Source organism: Scyliorhinus torazame, chromosome 16 (assembly GCF_047496885.1).
Source record: "Scyliorhinus torazame isolate Kashiwa2021f chromosome 16, sScyTor2.1, whole genome shotgun sequence".
Classification (NCBI taxonomy): domain Eukaryota; kingdom Metazoa; phylum Chordata; class Chondrichthyes; order Carcharhiniformes; family Scyliorhinidae; genus Scyliorhinus; species Scyliorhinus torazame.
Window position 1 is genome coordinate 8,903,177 of NC_092722.1, and position 23,019 is coordinate 8,926,195.

The following is a 23,019-nucleotide window of genomic DNA, read 5'->3' on the forward strand; positions in this document are numbered from 1 at the left end:
TGCATCCACACAAACCGGGTAATACAACTGTCCTGTAACATACTTTTGAGGAAAGCAAGCTGAAACTACTTGAGTTTATATTAAAAAAGCACACTTCCTGGTTTTTGTTCTCAGCTCCTCACGTTAGTACAAAAAGGGTCTTGGCTCCAAATTGTGAAGATGTCTTACTTCATCATGACCTATTTATGGAAATGTGAAAGAAAAGGACGCTTTGTTTTCAATTACAAGGCATCTGTTCTCCAGCTAACACTCAATGCACAGTCAGAACAGACTGAATACGGGTAACTGTTGCAGCAGTGACAGCAGGAATGTTTAGTGTGAAAGTAAAGTCGATCTTTACTAAGCCACAGAATGAATTTAATTTTTAATTTATTTATATGCTGCCGACGGAGATAAATTTACTATAATGTGGAACTTTAAAGCTGTAACTCAACCAGAGCTCCCCCTCCCCCGCCATGTCAGGACATGGCCATTCTGACGAAAGATCATTGGCCTGCAATGTTAACTCCCTTCCTCAAGATCCAGGCGATGCTAGTAAAGCTGTTCATGTTAAATTTAAATCTCAGATTGATATACTTTGTTAACCAAAGTTTTTAAGGGATATGGGGTAAAGACATATAGGAATTAGGCCATTAGAGCAGCCATAATGTCATTGATTAGCAGTGGAACAGGCTTGATGGACTAAATGGTCCACCATATAAACAAATAAATAATAAAATAAATAACCTTTATTGTCACAAATAGGTTTACATTAACACTGCAATGAAGTTACTGTGAAAAGCCCCTAGTCGCCACATTCCGGCGCCTGTTCAGGTAAACGGGGCGAGAATTCAGAATTCTCCGCTGGTACGGGAATTGAACCCGCGCTGCTGGCCTTGTTCTGCATCACAAACCAGCTGTCTAGCCCATTGAGCTAAACCAGCTGTCTCGCCCACTGAGCTAACCCAGCTCTCCTATATACGTTCCCCGCCCCCAACATCTGCACTAAAAAAAGTCAACCTTCAATTATTTAACTTCAGACCTTTGATCGATAAATTAATCAAACTTATTTTGCACAACGGTAAGTTCAGGAACTTCATCCAAAACAGAAAGCAATTTATTGTCCTCACTGTCATTATAAAAGAACAGAACTGACTGGTATTTATGTAGAAAATGAAAGTTCATCCAAAGAGTGGGACATTTAAGATATTCAGATCTGCATTTTAAGGTTGACCTTAAAGGGGGTATGGTAAGTAAAGTCACCTTAGTCCCGGATGACCACAGGCTGCTCTCCCCTTTTGAGGGGGAGAGCTGACTGGTGGTGATTTAACCTGAGGACCACCAGACCTCAGGTGAGGGGCAAGGTTGAGAAGGTGGGGTCTTCATAAACAATCTCATCCAGTGCAGGGATTGAACCTGCGCTGCTGGCCTTGTTCTGCATCACAAACTAGCTGTCTAGCCGATTGAGATAAGAAGGCAGAAAGGCAGAGGGGGGAAATTCCAGAGCTGAAATCTGGACGACGGAAAGTACCATCACAGTCACTTGGCCAAAGCAAGTGAGGGACAGACAAAAGGAGAGATTCAGAATGAGAGTTTTCATTGGGGTGGGGTTTAAGACTGGCGGAGGTTCCAGAGATAATAATAATCTTTATTGTCACAAGTAGGCTTACATTAACACTGCAAGGAAGTTACTGTGAAAAGTCCCTAGTCACCACATTCTGGCGCCTGTTCGGGTACACGGAGGAAGAATTCAGAATGTCCAATTCACCAAACCAGCGCGTCTTTCGGGACTTGTGGGAGGAACCCGGAGCACCCGGAGGAAACCCACGCAGACACAGGGAGAACATGCAGACTCCGCACAGACAGTGACCCAAGCCAAGAATCGAATCTGGTACCCTGGCACTGTGAAACAACAGTGGTAACCACTGTGCTACCGTGCTGCCCTAACAGGAGTAGGTCATTCAGTCCTCAAGCCTGACCCCACTAACATTCAATGAGATCATGGCTGATCTGTGATCTAACTCCACATACTTTTAAAGGATTTTAAAAAAGGAAGACAATTTGCAATTTGAAGCATTGGGAAGCAGGAGCTAATGCAGATCAGTGAGGCTGTGTGCTAGTATTGATGTGAGATATGGGCAGCAAAGGTTTTGACAAGTTGAAGTTTAGGGAGCATGCAGGATGAGAGATCAGCCAATACAGCATTCAAACAATCGAATCAGAAGGTAACAAAGATACCGACAAAGGTTCAGTGGCAGGCGGGTTTGAGTAGAGAACCCAGCTGGAATTCTCTAGACGAAGGTGCAGAATGGAACCTGGATGATTGTAGGTGGTCTGCATTGAAGATACGGAATTGCAAACTCAGAAGCAGTATGACTATGCTCGGTTCAGCCTGAGACAGGTAGAGTGATGGTGTCTGTGGCAGTGACCTGCTTTGACCTTTCCAATGCTCAAGGCTTAATATCAACAGCAAGAGAAACCATTCAGTCCATGTGATTATTCTTTCATGGACTTTATTTTAAAATTAATCCATTAAACCTTACATTATGGAGCACAAAATCCTGTCTCCCTTTCTAAAAAACAAATATTCTCTATTGCCATGTCTTCCTTTTAAATAAATTGTCAAATACGGCCTTCAGTTTAACTTACGCCAACTACTTTCAGAGTCTCTTATCTTGTGGGAAAAGGCATTTTTTTCCCCAATCTCTATTCTTGCTGGAAGCTTTTCAATTTTAAACTCGTGTCCTCTAATTCTATGTTCACTGTCCAAGATAAACAATTTTGTGTAATTCCATCTTATCTGCACCCCTCGTTACTTTAAAGTTCTGCATGGAGTTCCTCCACAATCAATCTCCTTAAATTAAAATTAGTTTGATCACTCAAGTTTTTCTTCGTAATCCCTCAAAGTTTGGTTAGTCTTCTCCCCACACTTTCTAATCCTTCAGAACTGACACCATTCATCTGTACCAAATCCATCCCATTTATTCAGATTTGTAATCTAGTGCGCTCTGGAGATAGTCGCGTACCCAATCTGCTTTCCTGACAACTGCTTCATGCTACCAGATGTTTTCCTGCAGCATGGTGAGGGATGACACAAATTCTTTCCACTCTCTCTTATTACATATGTATATTATTACTTTCCCCCCCACATAAATTGCCTGCCAATTATCTCCATTAAAACCCATCTGCCCACCCACATAAAGTGGTCCAAGTCTTTTTAATGATCGTCAGTCTCCTTTCTACAGATGTACGCCATCAGTAAGTTTAACATTATTGTTTTTACAGATATGCTTCTTGTTAATTTACAAACAATGCAGATACAAGGACACATTCTTGAAGAACATCACTGGCTAATTTATCGCATGGAGCGCGTATTCCATTTATCACCGCCGTTTACCTGCTGTTGTTCAGCCATCAGGATAGTTTGGCACCTATTTCATGAGGCGCACCATTTTCCTACTAGTCTCATCTCACCAAATCGATTTTTGAAATCAGAGTAAGCTACCTTGCTGATCAGGTCTGATAGAGACGTTGACCTGAAATATTAACTCTGATACTCTTCTCCACAGATGTTGCAGACCCGAGGATTTTCACCAGATTCACAGCGCCGAGAAACACGACACACAAAAGCACTCACGGTAGATAGGAGGCCTCAGCGGGGAACGTGCGGTCGAGGCCTCACATTGCCCCGTTTTGTGCACCGAGGAGTATCGCTTACCGGAGCTCCTCAGTGTAGCGAGATCGAGACGCCATTTTAAAAATGGCATCCCGATCTCTGGAGTCCCCGAAGAGCACTTTGGAAAGCCCCCCCCCCCACCCCCACCCATTCCCCTCCCCAACACCCACGCACGGCGCTCCTGGCCTGATCGCCACTGCGCAAAAAGTGCCAGCTTGGCACCCTGGCAGTGCCCCTTCCAGCGCCACCTGGGCACCTTGGCACGTCATCTCTAAGACTTAAAGTACCCATATTTTCAGTCTTTTCTCATTACTCATACCTCTTGATACAAGGAATCATCCTCATGGTTCTTCCCAGTATTTGATTATCCACTTTTGTTTCTCAGTGAATAGAAGTGGGCACATTGAGCCTGACCAGAATACTTCAGTTGAACCATTGTTGATTCTACTCCACCATCTTGGTTATGTAGTTCAGCGTTCTATAGACTTTGTTGACTGCTGTTCTACAATAATTAGTCATTCTGAGTTTACTTGGGTCCTTTTGAGCTTCAGCATTCCCTTTTTCAACCATTCGTGGAGTCCATGTGTCATCAATCTTTCCTTTCTCTGTGCAATACATCACGGCTGCTTGCATTAAATTTCATCTGGCCTGTTTCCTGCCAACTTTATTACTTTGCTTAGCTCATTCTGTCGTTTCTGGGCTGCTTGCTTGGATACCAGTGCACCAACATGTTTGGGATCACCTGCAAAATTGACCACCTGTCATCCACAGTGCCCAAAAAGACGTGCATTTATATAGCATCTTACACGAGTTCAAGATGTCAGTGTAAAGGAGATCTCAGCTGGGGCAACCTGGTGCTAAAACAGTCTCACAATATCCGAGAATCTACTCTTCTCATCGTGAGCTCAGATTTCATGATGCAACTGTATTAAAATAGATCCTACTCTGTCCAAACAACTGCACTAATGATTGAAATAAGATTACACTTTTTCTGGTAACTTGGCTATTTGTGGGAGTTTGCGCTGTATAAATTGGCTGCAGGGCTTCCCACATTACAACAGCGACTGCTGCTTTCAAAAGATTTCATCAACGGTATAACAATATAAATGACCAAATAATTGGTTTTGCTGTGATAGCGATCGAGGGGTGAATGTGTTCAGGACACAGAGGAGAAGTACTCTGTTCTGCTTTGAAATTGTTCTGTGGGATCTTTTATGCCCATCCGAGACACCAGACACAACCTCAGTTTAGCATCTGATCCGAAAGCTGGCACATTCAACAGGGTAACATTCCCTCAGTACTGCACTGACTTGTCAGCCCAGGTTGTTGTGCTGAATTCTAAGAGTGGGACTCAAACTCAAACCTTCCAACTCAGACCAAAGGAGCGAGTACCCTTGCTAATCTTTGCCCATTCCTTGTCGAGGGACATGAAGTCCAATCGTAGTGAGCTGCAATAATTGATTTCGGTGTGCTAAACCCATAACAAAGGGCAAACAAACTTGGACCACTCTGACATATTGCTTAGTACCGCATAATATAATCACCCACTGAGCCATCCATTTTATTTTGGGAGGGGGACTGGGGAGGAGTCTGCCCAGTGAGGTGGTGAGAAGGGGCAAAGTGCGTGCTATATCTTACAACAACATTTGCATAGCGGCAAATACTTGGGGTGAATTACAAATCCAGTATCGCATTTAGCCTTGAATATTTTTACCCAAGATTATTTTACATGGCTTTACCATAGGATTACTGGCATAATTGTATAAACACTAGGCAATGGATTAGTACGTGAAATTGTAGACAAGTTAGATCTGGATTTAATTTCAGCATTTAGAAGCTAAATGTGATTACTGATTATACATGCTATGCAAAAAATCAGATGGGAAAACCAAATCCATTTGCATTCCGCCTTTTATTCAAGCCTCCAAGCATTACAAATTGCTATTAATTTTCTGTGGTGCAAAGTACCAAATACAGAGTTTGAAATAAATTCAAGATAGAAGCACAGGATAAGCAGACCTTCAAACATTAGACAGCTGAACCGGTGTATCAGTGACCGCTTTTGGTTTGACTCTACTTTAAGATTTCCTTGGTCAGCTGTCAGTATCAAGATCTCAGCCGGGGCAAGCCGGTACTAAAGGAGCCCCACAATGTCTGAAATGATCGAGACAATCTACTCTTCTCCTCCCCAGCTCACATTTCATGATGTAACTGTACTGAAATAGATCCTACTCTGTTCAAACAACTGCACTAATGACTGAAATAAGATTACACTATTACTTGATGGTGTAACACAAAGGTAAAAAAGAGAAGAGATTTCCAATTACTCTTCCATCAGTCAGGGTCACAATGCAAAGAACGGAACTAATGGTTTTAAAATTACATTCAATTCACAAGGCAATACATTTTGCTAAAATGCTCTGTCTTGAAAATACAATATAACCTTCTTAATGAGCATTATGTAGTAAAAAGGCCAATGGCATCAGTCATGTAAAGGGGTTTTAAATTGCCTGCGTTACTGTTAAATTCAGCTAACATTTTTATTAATTTTCCAACCCAGGCTGAATAATGGGCCATGGCAATAAAATTCAAAAATTGGTTCTGAATCGTAATATTTACAGTGCAGGAGGCCATTCAGCCCATTGAGTCTGCACCTGCCCTTGGAAGGAGCAGCCTACTTAAGCCCATATTTCCCCCCGATCCCCGCAACCCCACCTAACCTTTTGTTGTTCTAAGGGATCAGTTGATAAGTTCATTGTAATACAGAATAAGCCATTCCCAATCACGGATGCTCCAGTTTCAAACTCCCTAAATTAGCTCATCTCAGCTGGGGTAATGGTGGGTGTTCTACATTTGATATTGGTGCTGCTGGACTGGGACACACAGATCATCAAAATACAGATCAATCAGAACTCCCACAGTTCTTTACAGTGATTCCTGTTGGAGAGTGAATGCATATGGAGGCCCGACAGAGACAGAGCTGGTTTTACTGTGATGCACACCACGATAGAGCAGCAAAGCAACAACACACAACCGAGGCTTTACACGGCATTTTTACTTTTGCAACTCTCCCACTTCTGTTTCATTCCAAACTTGGACTCCTATTTTGCAATGTGCTCTTGCTCATCCAGTGACTTTGGAGTTTTTAATAACCAAGGCTGACAACACCACAGAATGTTTACAGCACAGAAAGAGGCCATTTGGTCCATTGTGTCTGCATCAGCTGAAACCCCCTCCCCAGCCTAATCCCACTTTCCCAGCATTTGGGTTGTAGCTCTGCAGGTTACAGCACTTCCGGTGAAAATCCAGTCACCTTTTCAATGAGTTCAGGGTTTCTGCTTCTACAACCGGTTCCACACATCCCACATCCCTCTGGGTGAAAAAACCTTTCCTTATCCCCCTCTAAACCTTCTACCAATCTCTGCTCTCTAGGCACTGACCTCCCATCTAAAGTTAATAGACTCTTCCCATTCACTCTATCCAGGCCCTCTCAATTTTGTATATCTCAATCAAATCTCCCATCAGCCTCCTCTGTTCCAAGAAGAACAACCCCAACCAAACCAATCTTTCCTCAAAGCTTCAATTTTCCAGTCCCGGCAACATCCTCGTCAATCTCCCCTGCGCTCTCTATTTACAATCCTGGACCAGACCCCAACAGTGGCTAGGTCCTAGACAGAAACCCCAATATTGTATTTATTTTGTAAGACTGCGAGGAAAGGATACTTCACTCCAGGAGTGATTCCACAAACAAATAGGGATATGGTATATGAAAACAAACTTTATTACTAATGCAGTATTACTAACTTTATCATAAAGAAAATAGCTTACAATTACCAGTTAAACAATGCTTACCAATGACAATGAAACACCAAATCCCCACTGCTATCTTTTATCTCCACTCAAGGAGAGCCCATCTCAGGTCAAAATCCACTCAGCCAACCCAGGGGTACTTGCTGTAAAGAGATGCCTTAGATATACCGCTTTGAATAAGAGCGATCCTTCAGGAACCAGCTTGCCTGTGTCAAACTGCTGTTTAACCTGCCAGCCTTTTCAGAAACTGCTGTTCTGTTCACAGGCAAAAGTCTTTTTAACTAAACCGCTTTGAGAGAAACTGCTAGTCTATTCAGACAGATCAAAACTGAACTCAAAAACTCAACACCTGACTGCTTCAGCCTCCGGCTCCTCACATTACAGCATCTTACTAAGGCTAAACAAAGTCTTGAATTATCTACTCCCCAGGGAACCTTCTTCATATAAATAAAATTCCATTAGCCCAACTTTTATGATGGTTTAATTATCCCTTGTAGCCAAAGTGTCCGTCTTTTAAATCAGGACTTTTAAAAAAGATTACATCTGAAATTCCTACATTCATCACACTTCCCCAATACAATTACATCCTATCTGTAATTAGCTAACCAGAGCTGCGCATATTACTTAACTTGTGGCCTAAATAATGTTTTATATAGTTCCAGTATAACCTCCCTGCCCTTATATTCTATACCTCAGCTAATAAATGAAAGGATTCCATATGACTTCTTATCTAACTTATCAACTTGCCCTGCTACCTTCAAGGGATCTGCGGACAATCACTCTCACTTCCTCTACAACTTTCAGGGTCCTTCCCATTTATTGTGCAATCCTTTGCCTTGCTTGACTTCCCTAAATACATCACTCACACTTCTGAGTTGAATTCCTCCTGTTCAGTCCATTGATATCTTCCTGCAGTCTGCAGCAATCCTCCTCGCTATCAACCACACAGACAATATTTGTGCCGTCTACAAACTTCTTGGATCATGCCTCCTACATTTAGGTCCATGTACCACAAAAGGCAAGGGACCCAGAGCCCTGTGGAACCCCACTGATAACAGTCACAAAAATGTATTTACTGCCACTGAGCTAGCTTTGTACTCAGCTTGCCACATTCCCCTGGTTCCCATGAGCTTTTACTTTGTTTAATCAGTCTGCCACATGCAGCCTTGTCGAAGGCCATTTAGATCACATCACTGCAGGAGTTCCTCAGGGTCTTTTCCAGGCCCAACCATCTTCAGTTGCTTTATCATGATCTCCCTTCCATCATAAAGTCAGAAGTGGGGATGTTTGCGGATGACTGCACGATGTTCTGCACCATTTACGATGCCTCAGATAATGAAGCAGTCCATGCTCAAATGCAGACCTGGACAATATCCAGGCTTGGGCTGACAAATGGAAACTTCCATTCGCGCCGCACAAGTGCCAGGCAATGACCATCTCCTACAAGAGAGGATCTAACCACCACCCCTTGACATTCAATGGCATTACCATCGCTGAATCCCCCACAATCAATATCCTGGGGGTTACCATTGATAAGAAACTGAACCGGACTAGCCACATTAATACTGTGGCTACCCGGCAAGGTGAAAGGCTGGGCATCCTAGGGCGAGTAACTCACCTCCTGACATCACCCCCCCCAGCCTGTTCACCATCAACAAGGCACAAGTCAGGTGTGTAATGGAATACTCTCCACTTGCCTGGATGTCTGCAGCTCCAGCAACACTCGAGAAGCTCCGCACCACCCAGGACAAAGCAGCCCGCTTGATTGCTCCAAACATTCAAATCCCCCACCATCGACGAGCAGTGGCAGCCGTGTGTACCATCTACAAGACGAACTGCAGTAACTCGCCAAGCTTCCTCAGACAGAACCTTCCAAACCTATGACCACTATCATCTAGAAGGACAAGAGCAGCAGATACCTGGGAACCCCACCACCTGGACGTTCCCCTCCAAACACTCACCACCCTGACTTGGAAATATATCTCTGTTCCTTCATTGTCGCTGGGTCAAAATTCTGGAACTCGCTCCCTAACTGCACGATGGGTGCACCTACACCTCAGGGGCTGCAGCAGTTCAAGAAGGGAACTCACCACCACCTTCTGAAGGGCAAGGAGGAATGGGCAATAAATGCTGACCTAACCAGCGACACCCACATCTCGTAAATGAATTTTTAAAAACATCTACTGCACTAATCTCATCCATCCACCTGTTGCTTCCTCAAAATATTCAATCAAATTAGCCAGACTGACCTTCCCTTAACAAATCCATGCCGACTGTCTTTGATTAATCCATGCCTTTCTAATTGATAGTTTATCTGGTCCCTCCGAATTGATTCCAATAATCTTCTGACTACCACGGTTAGACAGACTGGCCTGTAATTATTCAGTTTATCCCACACTCCCTTTTTAACCAGGTGAAAAACTTTAGCAGACCTCCAATCCTCCTCATCGGATCCGGGCCACAACCTTCCTCTCCAAACTTTACTGGCTCTGTCTTCTTTTCGGCTCAGGTTGTTGCCTGGCATGCCTCGTTCGTTGTGGTGGTGTCGGAGGAGGGTGGGGGGATTTATTCCCCCGGATTTAGCAGTCGATTTTTGGGACTAAAAGTGCCTAATTTCAAGTTTTCAGGAGGAGGGCCACCTTTTGTCATCTGCTCAGCACATCCCCGTCACCGGAGGTCCGCTATTTCCAAAGTTATCACATCTTCACTCTTACTCTGTTCAACCTTGATGGCTCCCACCACAAAGAAGAGTCTTCAAATGGAATCTTAATTAAAAAAACTCTTGGAATTATTAGCAGGAGCTACACTGCAAACGAACCTACAGGGAAATATCAGACAACTTGCTTAATATCAGAAAAATTCCACAGTAGTTTATGGAAGGGGTGGAGGAACAAGACAGTGAGTTGCAGAGTACTAAAGGAATGCGTGAAAAGTTAAGAATTTGAGGATACTTTAAATGTTGGGGAAGAGAAGGCAAAGGGATTTAGGAAAGAGTTCCAGATGTAAGGCTGCGAGTGCTTGCCCTGCTACAACCAAGAGTGTATACTTGAGGGGCTGGTTTAGCACAGGGCTAAAGAGATGGCTTTTAAAACAGACCTAGGCAGGCCAGCAGCACGGTTCAATTCCCGTACCAGCCTCCCCGAACAGGCGCCGGAATGTGGCGACTAGGGGCTTTTCACAGTAACTTCATTTGAAGCCTACTTGTGACAATAAGCGATTTTCATTTCATTTTTCATACTGACAGACAGAACAAACAAGCCTGCATTTACATAGAGCCATCCTTGCCCCAAGTGCTTCAACCTTGTCTTGGAGGCAAAAACAGAAGCCTATCTGCATGCAGCGGGGTCCCACAAACAGCAATGAGGTAAACTTGCAGGTAAGCTCTTTCAGTGATACAAAGAACAAAGGAAAGTACAGCACAGGAACAGGCCCTTCGGCCCTCCAAGCCCGTGCCGACCATGCTGCCCCACTAAACTACAATCTTCTACATTTCCTGGGTCCGTATCCCTCTATTCCCATCCTATTCATGTATTTGTCAAGATGCCCCTTAAATGTCACTATCGTCCCTGCTTCCACCACCTCCTCCGGCAGCGAGTTCCAGGCACCCACTACCTTCTGTGCAAAAAAACTTGCCTCGTACATCTACTCTAAACCTTGCCCCTCTCACCTTAAACCTATGCCCCCTAGTAATTGACCCCTCTACCCTGGGGAAAAGCCTCTGACTATCCACTCTGTCTATGCCCCTCATAATTTTGTAGACCTCTACCAGGTCGCCCCTCAACCTCCGTCGTTCCAGTGAGAACAAACCGAGTTTATTCAACCGCTCCTCATAGCTAATGCCCTCCATACCAGGCAACATACTGGTAAATCTCTTCTGCACCCTCTCTAAAGCCTCCACATCCTTCTGGTAGTGTGGCGACCAGAATTGAACACTATACTCCAAGTGTGGCCTAACTAAGGTTCTATACAGCTGCAACATGACTTGCCAATTCTTATACTCAATGCCCCGGCCAATGAAGGCAAGCATGCCATATGCCTTCTTGACTACCTTCTCCACCTGTGTTGCCCCTTTCAGTGATCTGTGGACCTGTACACCTAGATCTCTCTGACTTTCAATACTCTTGACGGTTCTACCATTCACTGTATATTCCCTACCTGCATTAGACCTTCCAAAATGCATTACCTCACATTTGTCCGGATTAAACTCCATCTGCCATCTCTCCGCCCAAGTCTCCAAACAATCTAAATCCTGCTGTATCCCGACAGTCCTCATCGCTATCCACAATTCCACTAACCTTTGTGTCATCCGCAAACTTACTAATCAGACCAGTTACATTTTCCTCCAAATCATTTATATATACTACAAACAGCAAAGGTCCCAGCACTGATCCCTGCGGAACACCACTAGTCACACCCCTCCAATTAGAAAAGCATCCTTCCATTGCTACTCTCTGCCTTCTATGACCTAGCCAGTTCTGTATCCACCTTGCCAGCTCACCCCTGATCCCGTGTGACTTCACCTTTTGTGCCAGTCTACCATGAGGGACCTTGTCAAAGACACTTTGATGTTGATCAAATGATTGTCTTAAATAGGACACTGGAAGAACTCACCTGTTCTCCTTTAAGTAGTACAATGGGATTTTTCTACATCTATCTGAACAGGCAGATGGAATCTTGAATGAATGTCTCAGTTGAATGGTTGAATTAGTGCATACCATGCACTAATAAAGCAAACCTACAACATTAACAAATTATCATAGCACCCAAATCATAATGGAATTACAGAATTTTGAAACAAGTTCTGCGCTAGTTTATTTTAATCCAATCAGTCACACTCCTCAGCTCTTTTCGCATCGGCACTTAACTCTTTCCCTTTCGATTTTGTGTCTCAGCACAGGTCTGCTGTGTGTCACCAAGGGGCTAACTACAAAAACAAAGCATCAGCTCCCATTCTGGTGGGTAAAGACAATGAACGCTCAGTGTAGTACTGAACCATACACACAGCAGTGCAGTCCACCTTTGATTCCCAGTTTGTGTTGAGCTGGCTGACTGGCAACTGAGTCCGTGACAATCAACTCAGAGCCAATGATGGGTGGGACAGGGAGCAGGGAATTAAATCACCCAGAGCTCCTGTTAGTGGTCATTACATACTGCATTCTTCATGGCGCCGAGGTCCCAGCTTCGATCCAGGGTCTGGGTCACTGTCTGTGTGGAGTTTGCACATTCTCCCCGTGTTTGCGTGGGTTTCGCCCCCACAACCCAAAGATGTGCAGGGTAGGTGGATTGGCCACGCTAAATTGCCCCTTAATTGGAAAAAATTAATTGGCTACTTTAAATTTATTTATTTTTAAAATTGTATACTGTATTCTGATGCAAAGTGCATGGGTATCAAAGGTTGAGTGGATGAGACATGGCTACGATACTCTCCATCTCCAAAAAGAATGCTGACAGTTACTATCGAGCCTTGTGCCGAGATTGTCATTTGAGTAAAGTGGCAGAGCTGCTGCAGATCCACACCGCAGAGGGTCAGGCGAGAAGGGGAGAAAATGTAGGTGCTGTTGGGGCAGGATCCAACAAATGTGTTAGTACATTCCCATTATAAGGATATTAATTCTAGCTGAAAATAGGTATAGAAAATTACACCCCAATTAAGCAAAACTCTGATGATGCATTACAACATTAGCAAAAATACAGCCCCAGAGTTAAAAATAAAGCACAAAGGCTAGCTTTCAGTATTATGTTGCATTTTGAAATGTCTGGTGACCTTGGAGAGAGACAAGCAGCTGCAAGCTCAATTGACACCACTCTAGGGGAGCAAAACAGAATCGTTACCTATTTCAAGGGCAGGAGATGCATCAACCTGTGGAGTTAGGAAACGTGCACGGAACATGCTGTTGGGTCGATGTGGGTTAGAGATCAGCCACTTTCCATGGTGTGCTGCTCTGAAGTGACGGTTAACAACTTGAGAAAATATGAAGTGCATGGCAAGAGGAAAAAACCTTTACCGAGGAAAGAAAATTGTAATGGAAATCTAATAAGATGAATCTCTGAAAATCAGTAAGGTTTATAAGGGTGTGACAAAATCTGTCAAATTAACCATGCTCACAAAGCTCCTCTCATAAAGGCATTAATAACAATGGTGTGTAAATCGTTCAGTGATAAACACAAGCAAATACAGTCAAGGCAAAATTAAGCATCTTTGCTCACTGCTTTTAACTGTGGATGTTAGACCAGTATTAACTTTTCATAAAGTACCAGGGAAGAGTGACACACAGCCCTGGTGTGCTTATATTTGCCATACTTCTCACTATAGACCTCAATCTGGTGCTGGGATAGGGGTAGCTGGCTTCAGTAATCAAAGGGCAACGCAGACAATCTCACTCCTCCAGTCTTAACAGAAATGTCAGGCAAAGAACAGAAGGACATATTTGTGCCAATAAATCCTTATCCAAGAAACAGCTGAGATCATGAATGGAATAGGGAAATAAAGCATTTTAAAAATAATGTTAATGTTGTCATGAGGGTGGAAGCTGGGGAGCGTTTTAAACTTCCTGAGCAGTGGAAAATCTGGTGGACGCCTCCTCGAACCATTTGCTCCTCTAACCATTTGCTCACCCAATTCAATGTTCAGAAGTTTCTGTAAATAGGCAGCAGACTGTTTAAGCATGTCAGTGGAGTCCTATGCTAGTTGTAGGAACCGGATTGCAATCTTAATAATGATATTGGCTGAACGAACAAGTGCATGCCAGTTCCATATTTTCCTGGCATTGGGAGACCTAACCACCAACCTTTGAAGGAACCACTGGAGGCTGCTAACAATAAATCTAACAATTTATCCATTTGCAAACTAAAGACTGGTGGTAACATTTAATTGAGGCTCATGCATGAAAATGGTTGAAGTGAGTAGCTCCTGTAGAAGTGATTATCAGATTTGTTTTGCACACACAAGAACCCTGGTTTTAAACAGTACAGCATAAAATGGTTCAAGCCGTCTGACCATCCCTGATACACTGCCCCATAGGGGCTGGAAGCGAAAGATTTCCCACTATATCTTTTCTTGTTTCACAGGTTTCCTCAGGTAATAGACCTTCTGCAGCTACAAGAGCAGAAAACATTCCTGCTTTTGACAGGCCATGTGGAGGAAATTCCAAATTCAATTTTCCTTCCTCTGCAGGCCAACACCCAAACTTGGCAGCTCCCCCATGCAGCAGGATGGTTATTGGGACGTCTGCAAACTGTTCCCTTCTACTCCAAGTCTCAGATCGGTTCGGTGGCAGCTTTCATCTTTGAGTCAGAAGAACATGGCTTTAAACTCCTCCTCACAACATGGCACACCTTCTGTGCAAATCAGGGAGTGCTGGCAGGGTTTTTCAGATGGGCTGTTACACCATTACCTGCATGCCTCATTGGAAGACATAAAATATCCCATGCCACTATTCCAAGAAGTCTTACAACACCAGGTTAAAGTCCAACAGGTTTGTTTCAAACACTAGCTTTCGGAGCGCTGCTCCTTCCTCAGGTGATTCACTCCGAAAGTTAGTGATTTGAAACAAACCTGTTGGACTTTAACCTGGTGTTGTAAGAATTCTTACTGCGCTCACCCCAGTCCAACGCCAGCATCTCCACATCATGACTATTCTAAGAGGAACCGGAGATTTCTTCCAAGGTGATGAACTCAAATCAGCCCAAGGAGAAGGGAGTTTCCCTGCCACCACCAAATCCTTTACTCACCAATTCTATCTCCTGGATATATCAATTTCTTGCTGGGATATCCTTCCATGGTTAGATCGCCCAAGAGGCCCCCAAGGACCTTCAAATTGAAAGTCAGAAAATGATCAAACATTGGGCGGTAACACCCAAGCACAATTCCATCTTCAGCTAACTTCCATAGGAGATATCATGAATCCTGCCCAGTGAGACATTAAGCCCAACTGCTCACCACCTTGGCTGCGACAAGTTAACTCAGCTCACCTCCGGAATCTCAGCTGGTTTCTTCCCCGCCTGCATGGTTTGAACAATCACTGAATAAACTCACGGACACATCGGGAGAATCAGGAGAGTGGAGTGTAATCCCCAAAATCCCCACCTTTATCGGGTAACATTAATTAGGCACTCTCGCATCATTGGCCTGCGTAACCCGCTACCCGTCAGCTTCTTAGCTGTCAGATGCTCCAAGGTGCAATCATATTTTGAAAATTAACAGTGCAGTTTAGCACTCAAAATGACAGGTATTTCCACATCTAGATTGTTCATGTTACTGGTGACTAGCAAACAGCCACAGGATAAGTTATTATAGTTTTAAATATATCCAAGAACTGAAAGGCTAAATGTCAGTGGATAAAGATTAGTCACATTGAAGGGGTGAATTTACATTTCCAGGATCATAGCATAAATTATGAGCTACACAAAATCCATTCATACAATAAAATAAATAATGTGTGTTTCCTAAGTTTCAATGGCGAAGTACCCTATTGCCATGTTTTAGGGCATTTGTCTCAATCTTTTGCCGCTCATTGAGGTAAAGATTACTGAGAATAGAACAATCCAACTTTGGACAGCAGTTGCCAGTATTGAGAACTCCCATCTTAGATCTGTCATAGGCCATCGGCAGTGTACAACAAATTCCGCCCTACTTTTTAAAAATTTGTTCTCGGAATGTAAGCGTTGCTGGCTGGGCCAGCATTTGTTCCTATCCCTAATTGCCCTTGAACTGAGTGTCATGCTGGGCCATTTCAGTGGGGGGGGGCAGTTAAGAGTCGACCGCTTTGCTGTGGGGGTCTGGAGTCACATGTAGGCCAGACCGGATAAGGACAGCAAATTTCCTTGCCAGAAGGACATTAGTGAACCAGCTGGGTGTTTCATGGTCATCGTTAGACTTAATTCCAGATTTTTATTGAATTCAAATTTCACCATCAGCCATGGTGGGATTCGAACCCGGGTCGCCAGAGCATTACCCTGGGTCTCTGGATTACTACTCCAGTGACAATGCCACTACACCACCCATTCCTGTAATGCCTCTTTTACAAGTTAAAAGAATAGGCTCTATCACACTATTATGATGGAATATTAGGCTAACGATGACAAATTCACAACCGTCGACGACCCTTCCTCTCGATAAATGTGTCTTTCGATCAGCAATCCAATCGCATCTCAAAGAGTCTACAAGCCAAGCCAGAAAAATGTGCCGGGTATTTTTCACAATCCAAATGGAAATAGTATAAAGGTTTCACTTCCACAGAATTTGGATGACAAAATTATTTTCCAATGTATGAAGTGTAAATATGACTTTCCCTCTTTCCGCTGTCCAAGGAATCATAGCTCCTCGTGTACATGACACATTTTTCAAATGGGCGAGCGGTGCCAACATTTACATGAGTCAGTTATTGATTTTCCTTGAGGCTTACAGTTGAAGCACAGCCTCCTTGCCCTTATGTTCATCAATACTTCATCCAACACGCTGATGGGAATAGAGGTCATATTTCATCTCCCTGCTAACAACAAATTCTATCCACTTTAGCGGATGACTCTTTTTTGCAGTGCACATGATGTTGCTGGTAGTGCTTTTCCCTCCATCTAGGGGTGTTCATTTTCACCTAACTGACTAATCGCTTAAACTTTACAGTTCTTTAAATGCTTTTGCCACTGTTTCTGATGGAAGTGCAAAAAGAGATGACTAATAAAATCTGCGCAGGAAACAGAGCCATATGGTATTTTGTACTGACAGCTGTATGCTAAGTAACTACATCGTAAATTTGTGGTGGCTTTAACATGCATTTAAATAGATACTTAACTGTAAAAGGAAACAATCAAGAGTTGTACCATTATAATCTAAATAGTCAGGAAAATTTCAGATAGGTGACGAGGAAGGCATCAACATATTTTTGTGGACTAACAACTATAGAAACTCTACCAGTCCGCTTTTGAGTCTCATTATTGAATGTTCTTTAGGTTCAGGGGGCTTGCGCTGTTTGCCCTGTATACTCCTGCACTCAAAGCTGTACCCACCATAACCGAGTTGCTACCTCATTCACAATTCCTCCTGAATAAAATAAAATGGTATGAATGGAATGGGACTGGTTTGATATTGTGCGTTGCCTGTGCTATTCAGCACAGACATCATAATGCTTCAAAATATTATATAGCGTGTTTAGGAACACACTGAAATACACACTGTGCTCTGACCAATATTTACACCAACCAACATCACTAGATCAAATTATCTGGTCATTATCTCATTGTTGGTTGTGGAATCTTGCCATGTGCAAATTTGCTGCCATGTTTCTTCCATTACAGGAGCGACTACACTTCAAAAGTATTTCAATGGCTCGAATGTAGACTGGATCGCCCTGTAGTTGCAGCAGTTTTAATATGTTAGCAAGGGCAAAAGAAGTGATGTTTTAATAACTGCAAGTTGTCATCTTCATTATTGCATTCTAATTGTGATATTAAAATTTTATTAGTGCGTTGAGACTGAAGATTTTTCTTTTGAGAAAAAGCTGGATGTGCAATAAATAGAGCATTGGCCGCCACATGAAATTTTGAACAAAATAATTGCTTCTCATCCCAACTTAGACACCTTGCATAATTCATTAAAACTATGCTTGTGGCACAAATCCGTAATAAACTCAAGATTTATGCTCTGAATATTTATGAGAAGCCATGTTAAAAACAGGCACTGCAGTGGGGGAGATTAGTGGTTTTCAAACTTTTGTGTGGGAGACGTTTTGTGAAGACTGATATGTTCCCAGATCTCTCTCATAAATATTGACACACTCCCACAGACCCCCTGCCTAACTTCTGAAAGACTGTCACATCTTCCCAAACGGAGCAGTCATATCTTTGAAGAAAATGTTTCAGTAGACAGTGAGAAAAGTATTGTTCAGCAAGTCAATGCACCGCATCACTCAGATCGGAGGACCTCAACATACCGGCATACCGGAGCTGGAATTTTCATGACATTTTACAGGTGCAAAAATCACCAATTTTAGGGGATTGGTTTGGATTTGTTTATTGTCACGTGTACCGAGATACAGTGAAAAGTATTGTTCTGCATAGACCAGACAGATCATTTCATACATGAAAAAAAATAGGACACACATAAATACACAATACAAATACATAGGCACAGGCATCGGGTGAAGCACACAGGAGTGCAGTGCTATTCACTAGAGAAGATATGTGATCAGATCAGATCAGTCCATAGGAGGGCCGTTTAGGAGTCTGGTAACAGCGGGGAAGAAGCTGTTTTTGAATCTGTTAGTGCATGTTCTCAGACTTTTGTATCTCCTGCCTGATGGAAGAAGTTGGAAGAGTGAATAAGGCGGGTGGGAGGGGTCTTTGATTATGCTGCCCGCTTTCCCAAGGCAGCGGGAGGTGTAGAAGAGCCAATGGATGTGAGGCGTGTTCGAGTGATGGACTGGGTGCAGTGCCCTGGGACCCAAGGCTTAATTACACCATTGGGTTGGGCCATTTTTCAGCAATCTGCAGCAGTCCCCAAAAACGGTATTAAGTCTCTTCTTAATGAGCAACATGACACATGATTCTTTCCAGAAATTGGATTTCTCTGCATAGAGGAAGCCTTGATTAGGTTTTCGGGATGCAGATTTTGCCCAGCCAGTGGTCTGCATCAAAAAGATGAATAATGTCCACACTTCCTTCCAAGTCCACAGTGCTTCCAGAACCCACATCCCCAGCAGCTGGCCTCAATTTCATATTCCATCAGGCAAGCTGCTTGTGGAAGTGGAGAGATCTCTGGCAGCTTGCCCTGGTAGTTTAGATCAAGTCCAAGGGCCAAATTTGTGCAATCCCTGGGCCTCCATCATCTTGCGTACGGATCATTCCCTGTGTTCATTTGCCGCTTTAAAATGACCTTAAAGAATTCCCAGGGAAACAACCTACCCTATTTCCTCCAAGACTTTAGGGGGATAAAAGGCTTTTCTGTGAGGGCCGACGGTTACAAGTATGGGCACGAGGTCAGCTGTAGCTTATAACTATTCAGGGAGACAGACCCGAGTTCAATCCCGGTCCTGGGTCACTGTCCATGTGGAGTTCGCACATTCTCCCTGTGTCTGCGTGGGTCCCACCTCCACGACCCAAAGATGTACAGGGTAGGTGGATTGGCCATGCTAAATTGCCCCTTAATTGGGAAAAAAAATAATTGGGTACTCTAACTTTATATTAGAAAATGGCAGCCAATTTGTGCATGGCAAGTTCCCAAAGTTTGTGAATGATCAACATTTGTCTTTAGTCATGTTGATTTTTAAAAAAATAATCTTTATTGTCTCATGTAGGCGTACATTAACACTGCAATGAAGTTACTGTAAAAAGCCCCTGGTCGCCACACTCCAGCGCCTGTTCGGGTACACGGAGGGAGAATTCAGAATGTCCAATTCACCTAACAGCACGTCTTCCGGGACTTGTGGGAGGAAACCGGAGCACCCGGAGGAAACCCACGCAGACACGGGGAGAACGTGCAGACTCCGGACAGACAGTGACCCAAGCCAGTAATCGATCCTGGGACCCTGGTGCTGTGAAGCAACAGTGCTAATCACCGTGCTACCCAGGGATAAACAAGGTGGGATAACTTCCCTGCTCTTATTTCTAAACCGTGCCTTGCATTTTTTCTAAACAGTAGGGTCCTTGACTCCCACCGTAGAGAGCAGACCTTGGTTTAACTCTCTAAAGTCAGCACTCAGTACCGTCAGCTCAAGTACCTGGAGTGGGACTTTAACTCACATCTTCACTTTTTTGGGGGGGGGGGGGGGGGGGGGGGGAGTGACAATACTATCCACTGAGCCATGCCTGTGGTCAATAAAGTTCAAAAGTCAAACAATATTGAATCACTAAATATTATTTTACTAATGTTAATTTATATTATTATTCAATCACTAGAGCATCTAAAAGAAAGATTTTTTAAATCCTTCTCGTGTCAAGTATGATACCAGTGGCAGAGCAGGTTTGCTCCGAGGAATTGCAGCATCAGGGTAGCTAATCTCAGCTGAAAAATAAATGGAAAGCTCAGTGTTGCCAAGGTGCAAGTCCCAACCCGCTGCGACAGGCTTCTGGAATGGGCACAAATGCAGAATCAGGAAGGAAGCAGCTCAAAGGAACAATTCGGAGAAGGACCCATTCACTTCCCGTTGAAAGGACAGGCAAGGTATGTCTCTACTGGGCTACCATGTGACCTATCTCATCAAGTCTGAAAAAACAGTCAAAATCAAGTCGCATACTGTCCCACTTGTTGTGGAACCAACGCCAGACCAGAAACAAGCTAAACTCTACAATATTGCTACGCAGGCCAGTTTTGTAGAACTTCTTCCTAAAGTGATTTGACAATAAAAATCTGTCATTATAAGATTAGAATGTTTTATTAATCTTTTGAGCATCTAACTATAGGATGCTACTATCAGTAAATAATGGGAAATGACAAATTAACGGGAGCGAAAAGTTCAAATTCAAATGGTGTGCTTTAAGCTCCGGGGTATTCACTTAATGCAGCCCAATTTTTACCTGACACTTTCAATCATTTGGGGTAGACACCAGGGGTGTTAAGTGTATATGCACACAACAGTTAATAGTTTCTACTTAAAAATGACTTTATAACAACATTAGGTGAGAGTAGGAACCTGTATCCTCGCAATCCCTGTTGAAAATGAAAACCGCTTATTGTCACAAGTAGGCTTCAATGAAGTTACTGTGAAAAGCCCCTAGTCGCCACATTCTGGCGCCCGTTCGGGGAGGCTGGTACGGGAATTGAACCGTGCTGCTGGCCTGACTTGGTCTGCTTTAAAAGCCAGCAATTTAGCCCAGTGTGCTAAACCAGCCCCTGTTAATATTCTTTGCAAGGTTTACATGCGGATAAAGAAAAAACTTGAGTTTATATGGCACCTTTCACAATCCAGAGAACCTCAGAGCCACTGAACCAATGTTAAAGTGCAGTCCCTGTTTATACAAACACAGCAATCAATTTGTATGCAGCAAAATCCCCCCCCCAAAAAGAGAAGATGACAAATCGCCAGTTAATTTGTTTTGGTCAGAACTGGTTAAGAGGTACAAGTTGACCAAGGATTATGGCCATTTGCGATTGGGAACTCAATGTTCCTGATGCCATATTCTCAATAAAACTGTGACATTTTTAAGAGGCAGGAAAAAGATGATTAGCAAGTTAGCAAAACTATTTACAGCCATATCCATTAAGAAAAATTAAAAGATTGAAATCATATAGCACAAAAGGAGACCATTTTGATCATCTTACCTGTGCCAACACAATGGATAAGATAATAGACAAGCCCTGACAGTCAGAGATCATCTGGGTTTCTAAACCACGTGGACCAGAAGGTCCCAGATTCAATTTTTGTTCCCTGTTGAATTCAGCAGGACTAACCGAAGGGACGTCTAAATTGAAAGGAGGGGAAAATTAGTCAGGGTTCCTGCTGCTCCAAAACCCAATGCACCACAATACAGGAGCCGAATGAGGCCATTCGGCCCATTGAGTCTGTTCCGCCATTCAATTATGGCTGATATATTTCTCATCCCCATTCTCCTGCCTCCTCCCCATAACCGCTGAACCCCTTATTAATCAAGAACCTATCTATCTCTGTCTTAAAGACACTCAGTGACTTGGCGTCATCAACCTTCTGCGGCAAAGAGTTCCACAGATTCGCCATTCACTGGATGAAGAAATTCCACCTCCTCTCTGTTTTAAAGGGTCGTCCCTTCAGTCTGAGGTTGTGCCCTCTAGTTTCTCCTACTAGTGGAAACATCCTCTCCATGTTCTCTCTGTCTGGGCCTTACTAGAAGTGCGCACAGGCCGACAACGGACATCAAGACCAGGCCTGGCTGGCGACATTCAACATACTATTATGTCTTGTGCATAAACAGTCACGGGTCCTGGTAATGACTGTTGCTCTTGGGTTTGTGCCCCAGTGAAAGAGATTAAGGCCTGAACGAGATTGGGGGGGGGGGGGGGGGGGGACCCTTTGGCATTATGCCATGCTACATATGAACTTGTTAGGTTAAGTTGTTTTAAAAAAAGCACTATGGTAGGAGCATTATTTTCTGATCAGGTCCAGCAGGTTAATTGCACAATCATTTAAAAATTCCACAAGTTTCTTTCCCTTTTTCACACCACACCAATTGTGTCCAGCACCTTTTTGATGTTTTCTTAATGACACACAGACATGAATCATCACCACTTATCTTGCTTTAGTCATCCAAGTGTGGAATTGTTGTCAGCTCTCCACTGCACCTTAAACCAGGAGCACAACTAGCTGGGAATCTACTCCACTGGGTGATTAGAATCCCTCTGCCAAGGTAGGACGAGAGGAATAGACATAAGCCGATCTCGGGCAAACGCTATTCACCTGTGCCAGCTGGGTTAGGGACAGCCACTCATGAATTGGCCTCTTCAGGTACAACCAACAATGTTTCAGAAGTGACAGACACCCTGGCTGCAGTTAATCATCTCCCGAGACAGACGTGGAGGCCGAACTAACAGTACAGAAACAAGCCATTCAACCCAGCCAGTCAAATGATTCACCCCTCGCCAGGTTTTG

At 43.5% G+C, this 23,019-nt stretch overlaps 1 protein-coding gene across 4 annotated transcripts in view; it reads right to left on the reverse strand.

The window, feature by feature from the left end:
* ctnnbip1 (catenin, beta interacting protein 1) overlaps nt 1-23,019 on the reverse strand; it is a 140,199-nt gene that overhangs the window by 109,900 nt on the left and 7,280 nt on the right. The window contains exon 2 of one of the 4 annotated variants that reach the window (XM_072477905.1): nt 21,720-21,859. The exons of 2 other annotated variants lie outside the window; for them this stretch is intronic. Coding sequence is in view for 1 of the 2 variants with exons in the window: in XM_072477902.1 (XP_072334003.1) it covers nt 12,077-12,183 (107 nt within the window). In the remaining variant the exon portion in view is untranslated. Of the gene's footprint in view, nt 1-12,076; nt 12,201-21,719; nt 21,860-23,019 lie in introns of all 4 variants that reach the window. One more of the 4 variants, XM_072477902.1, reaches the window with a different exon arrangement.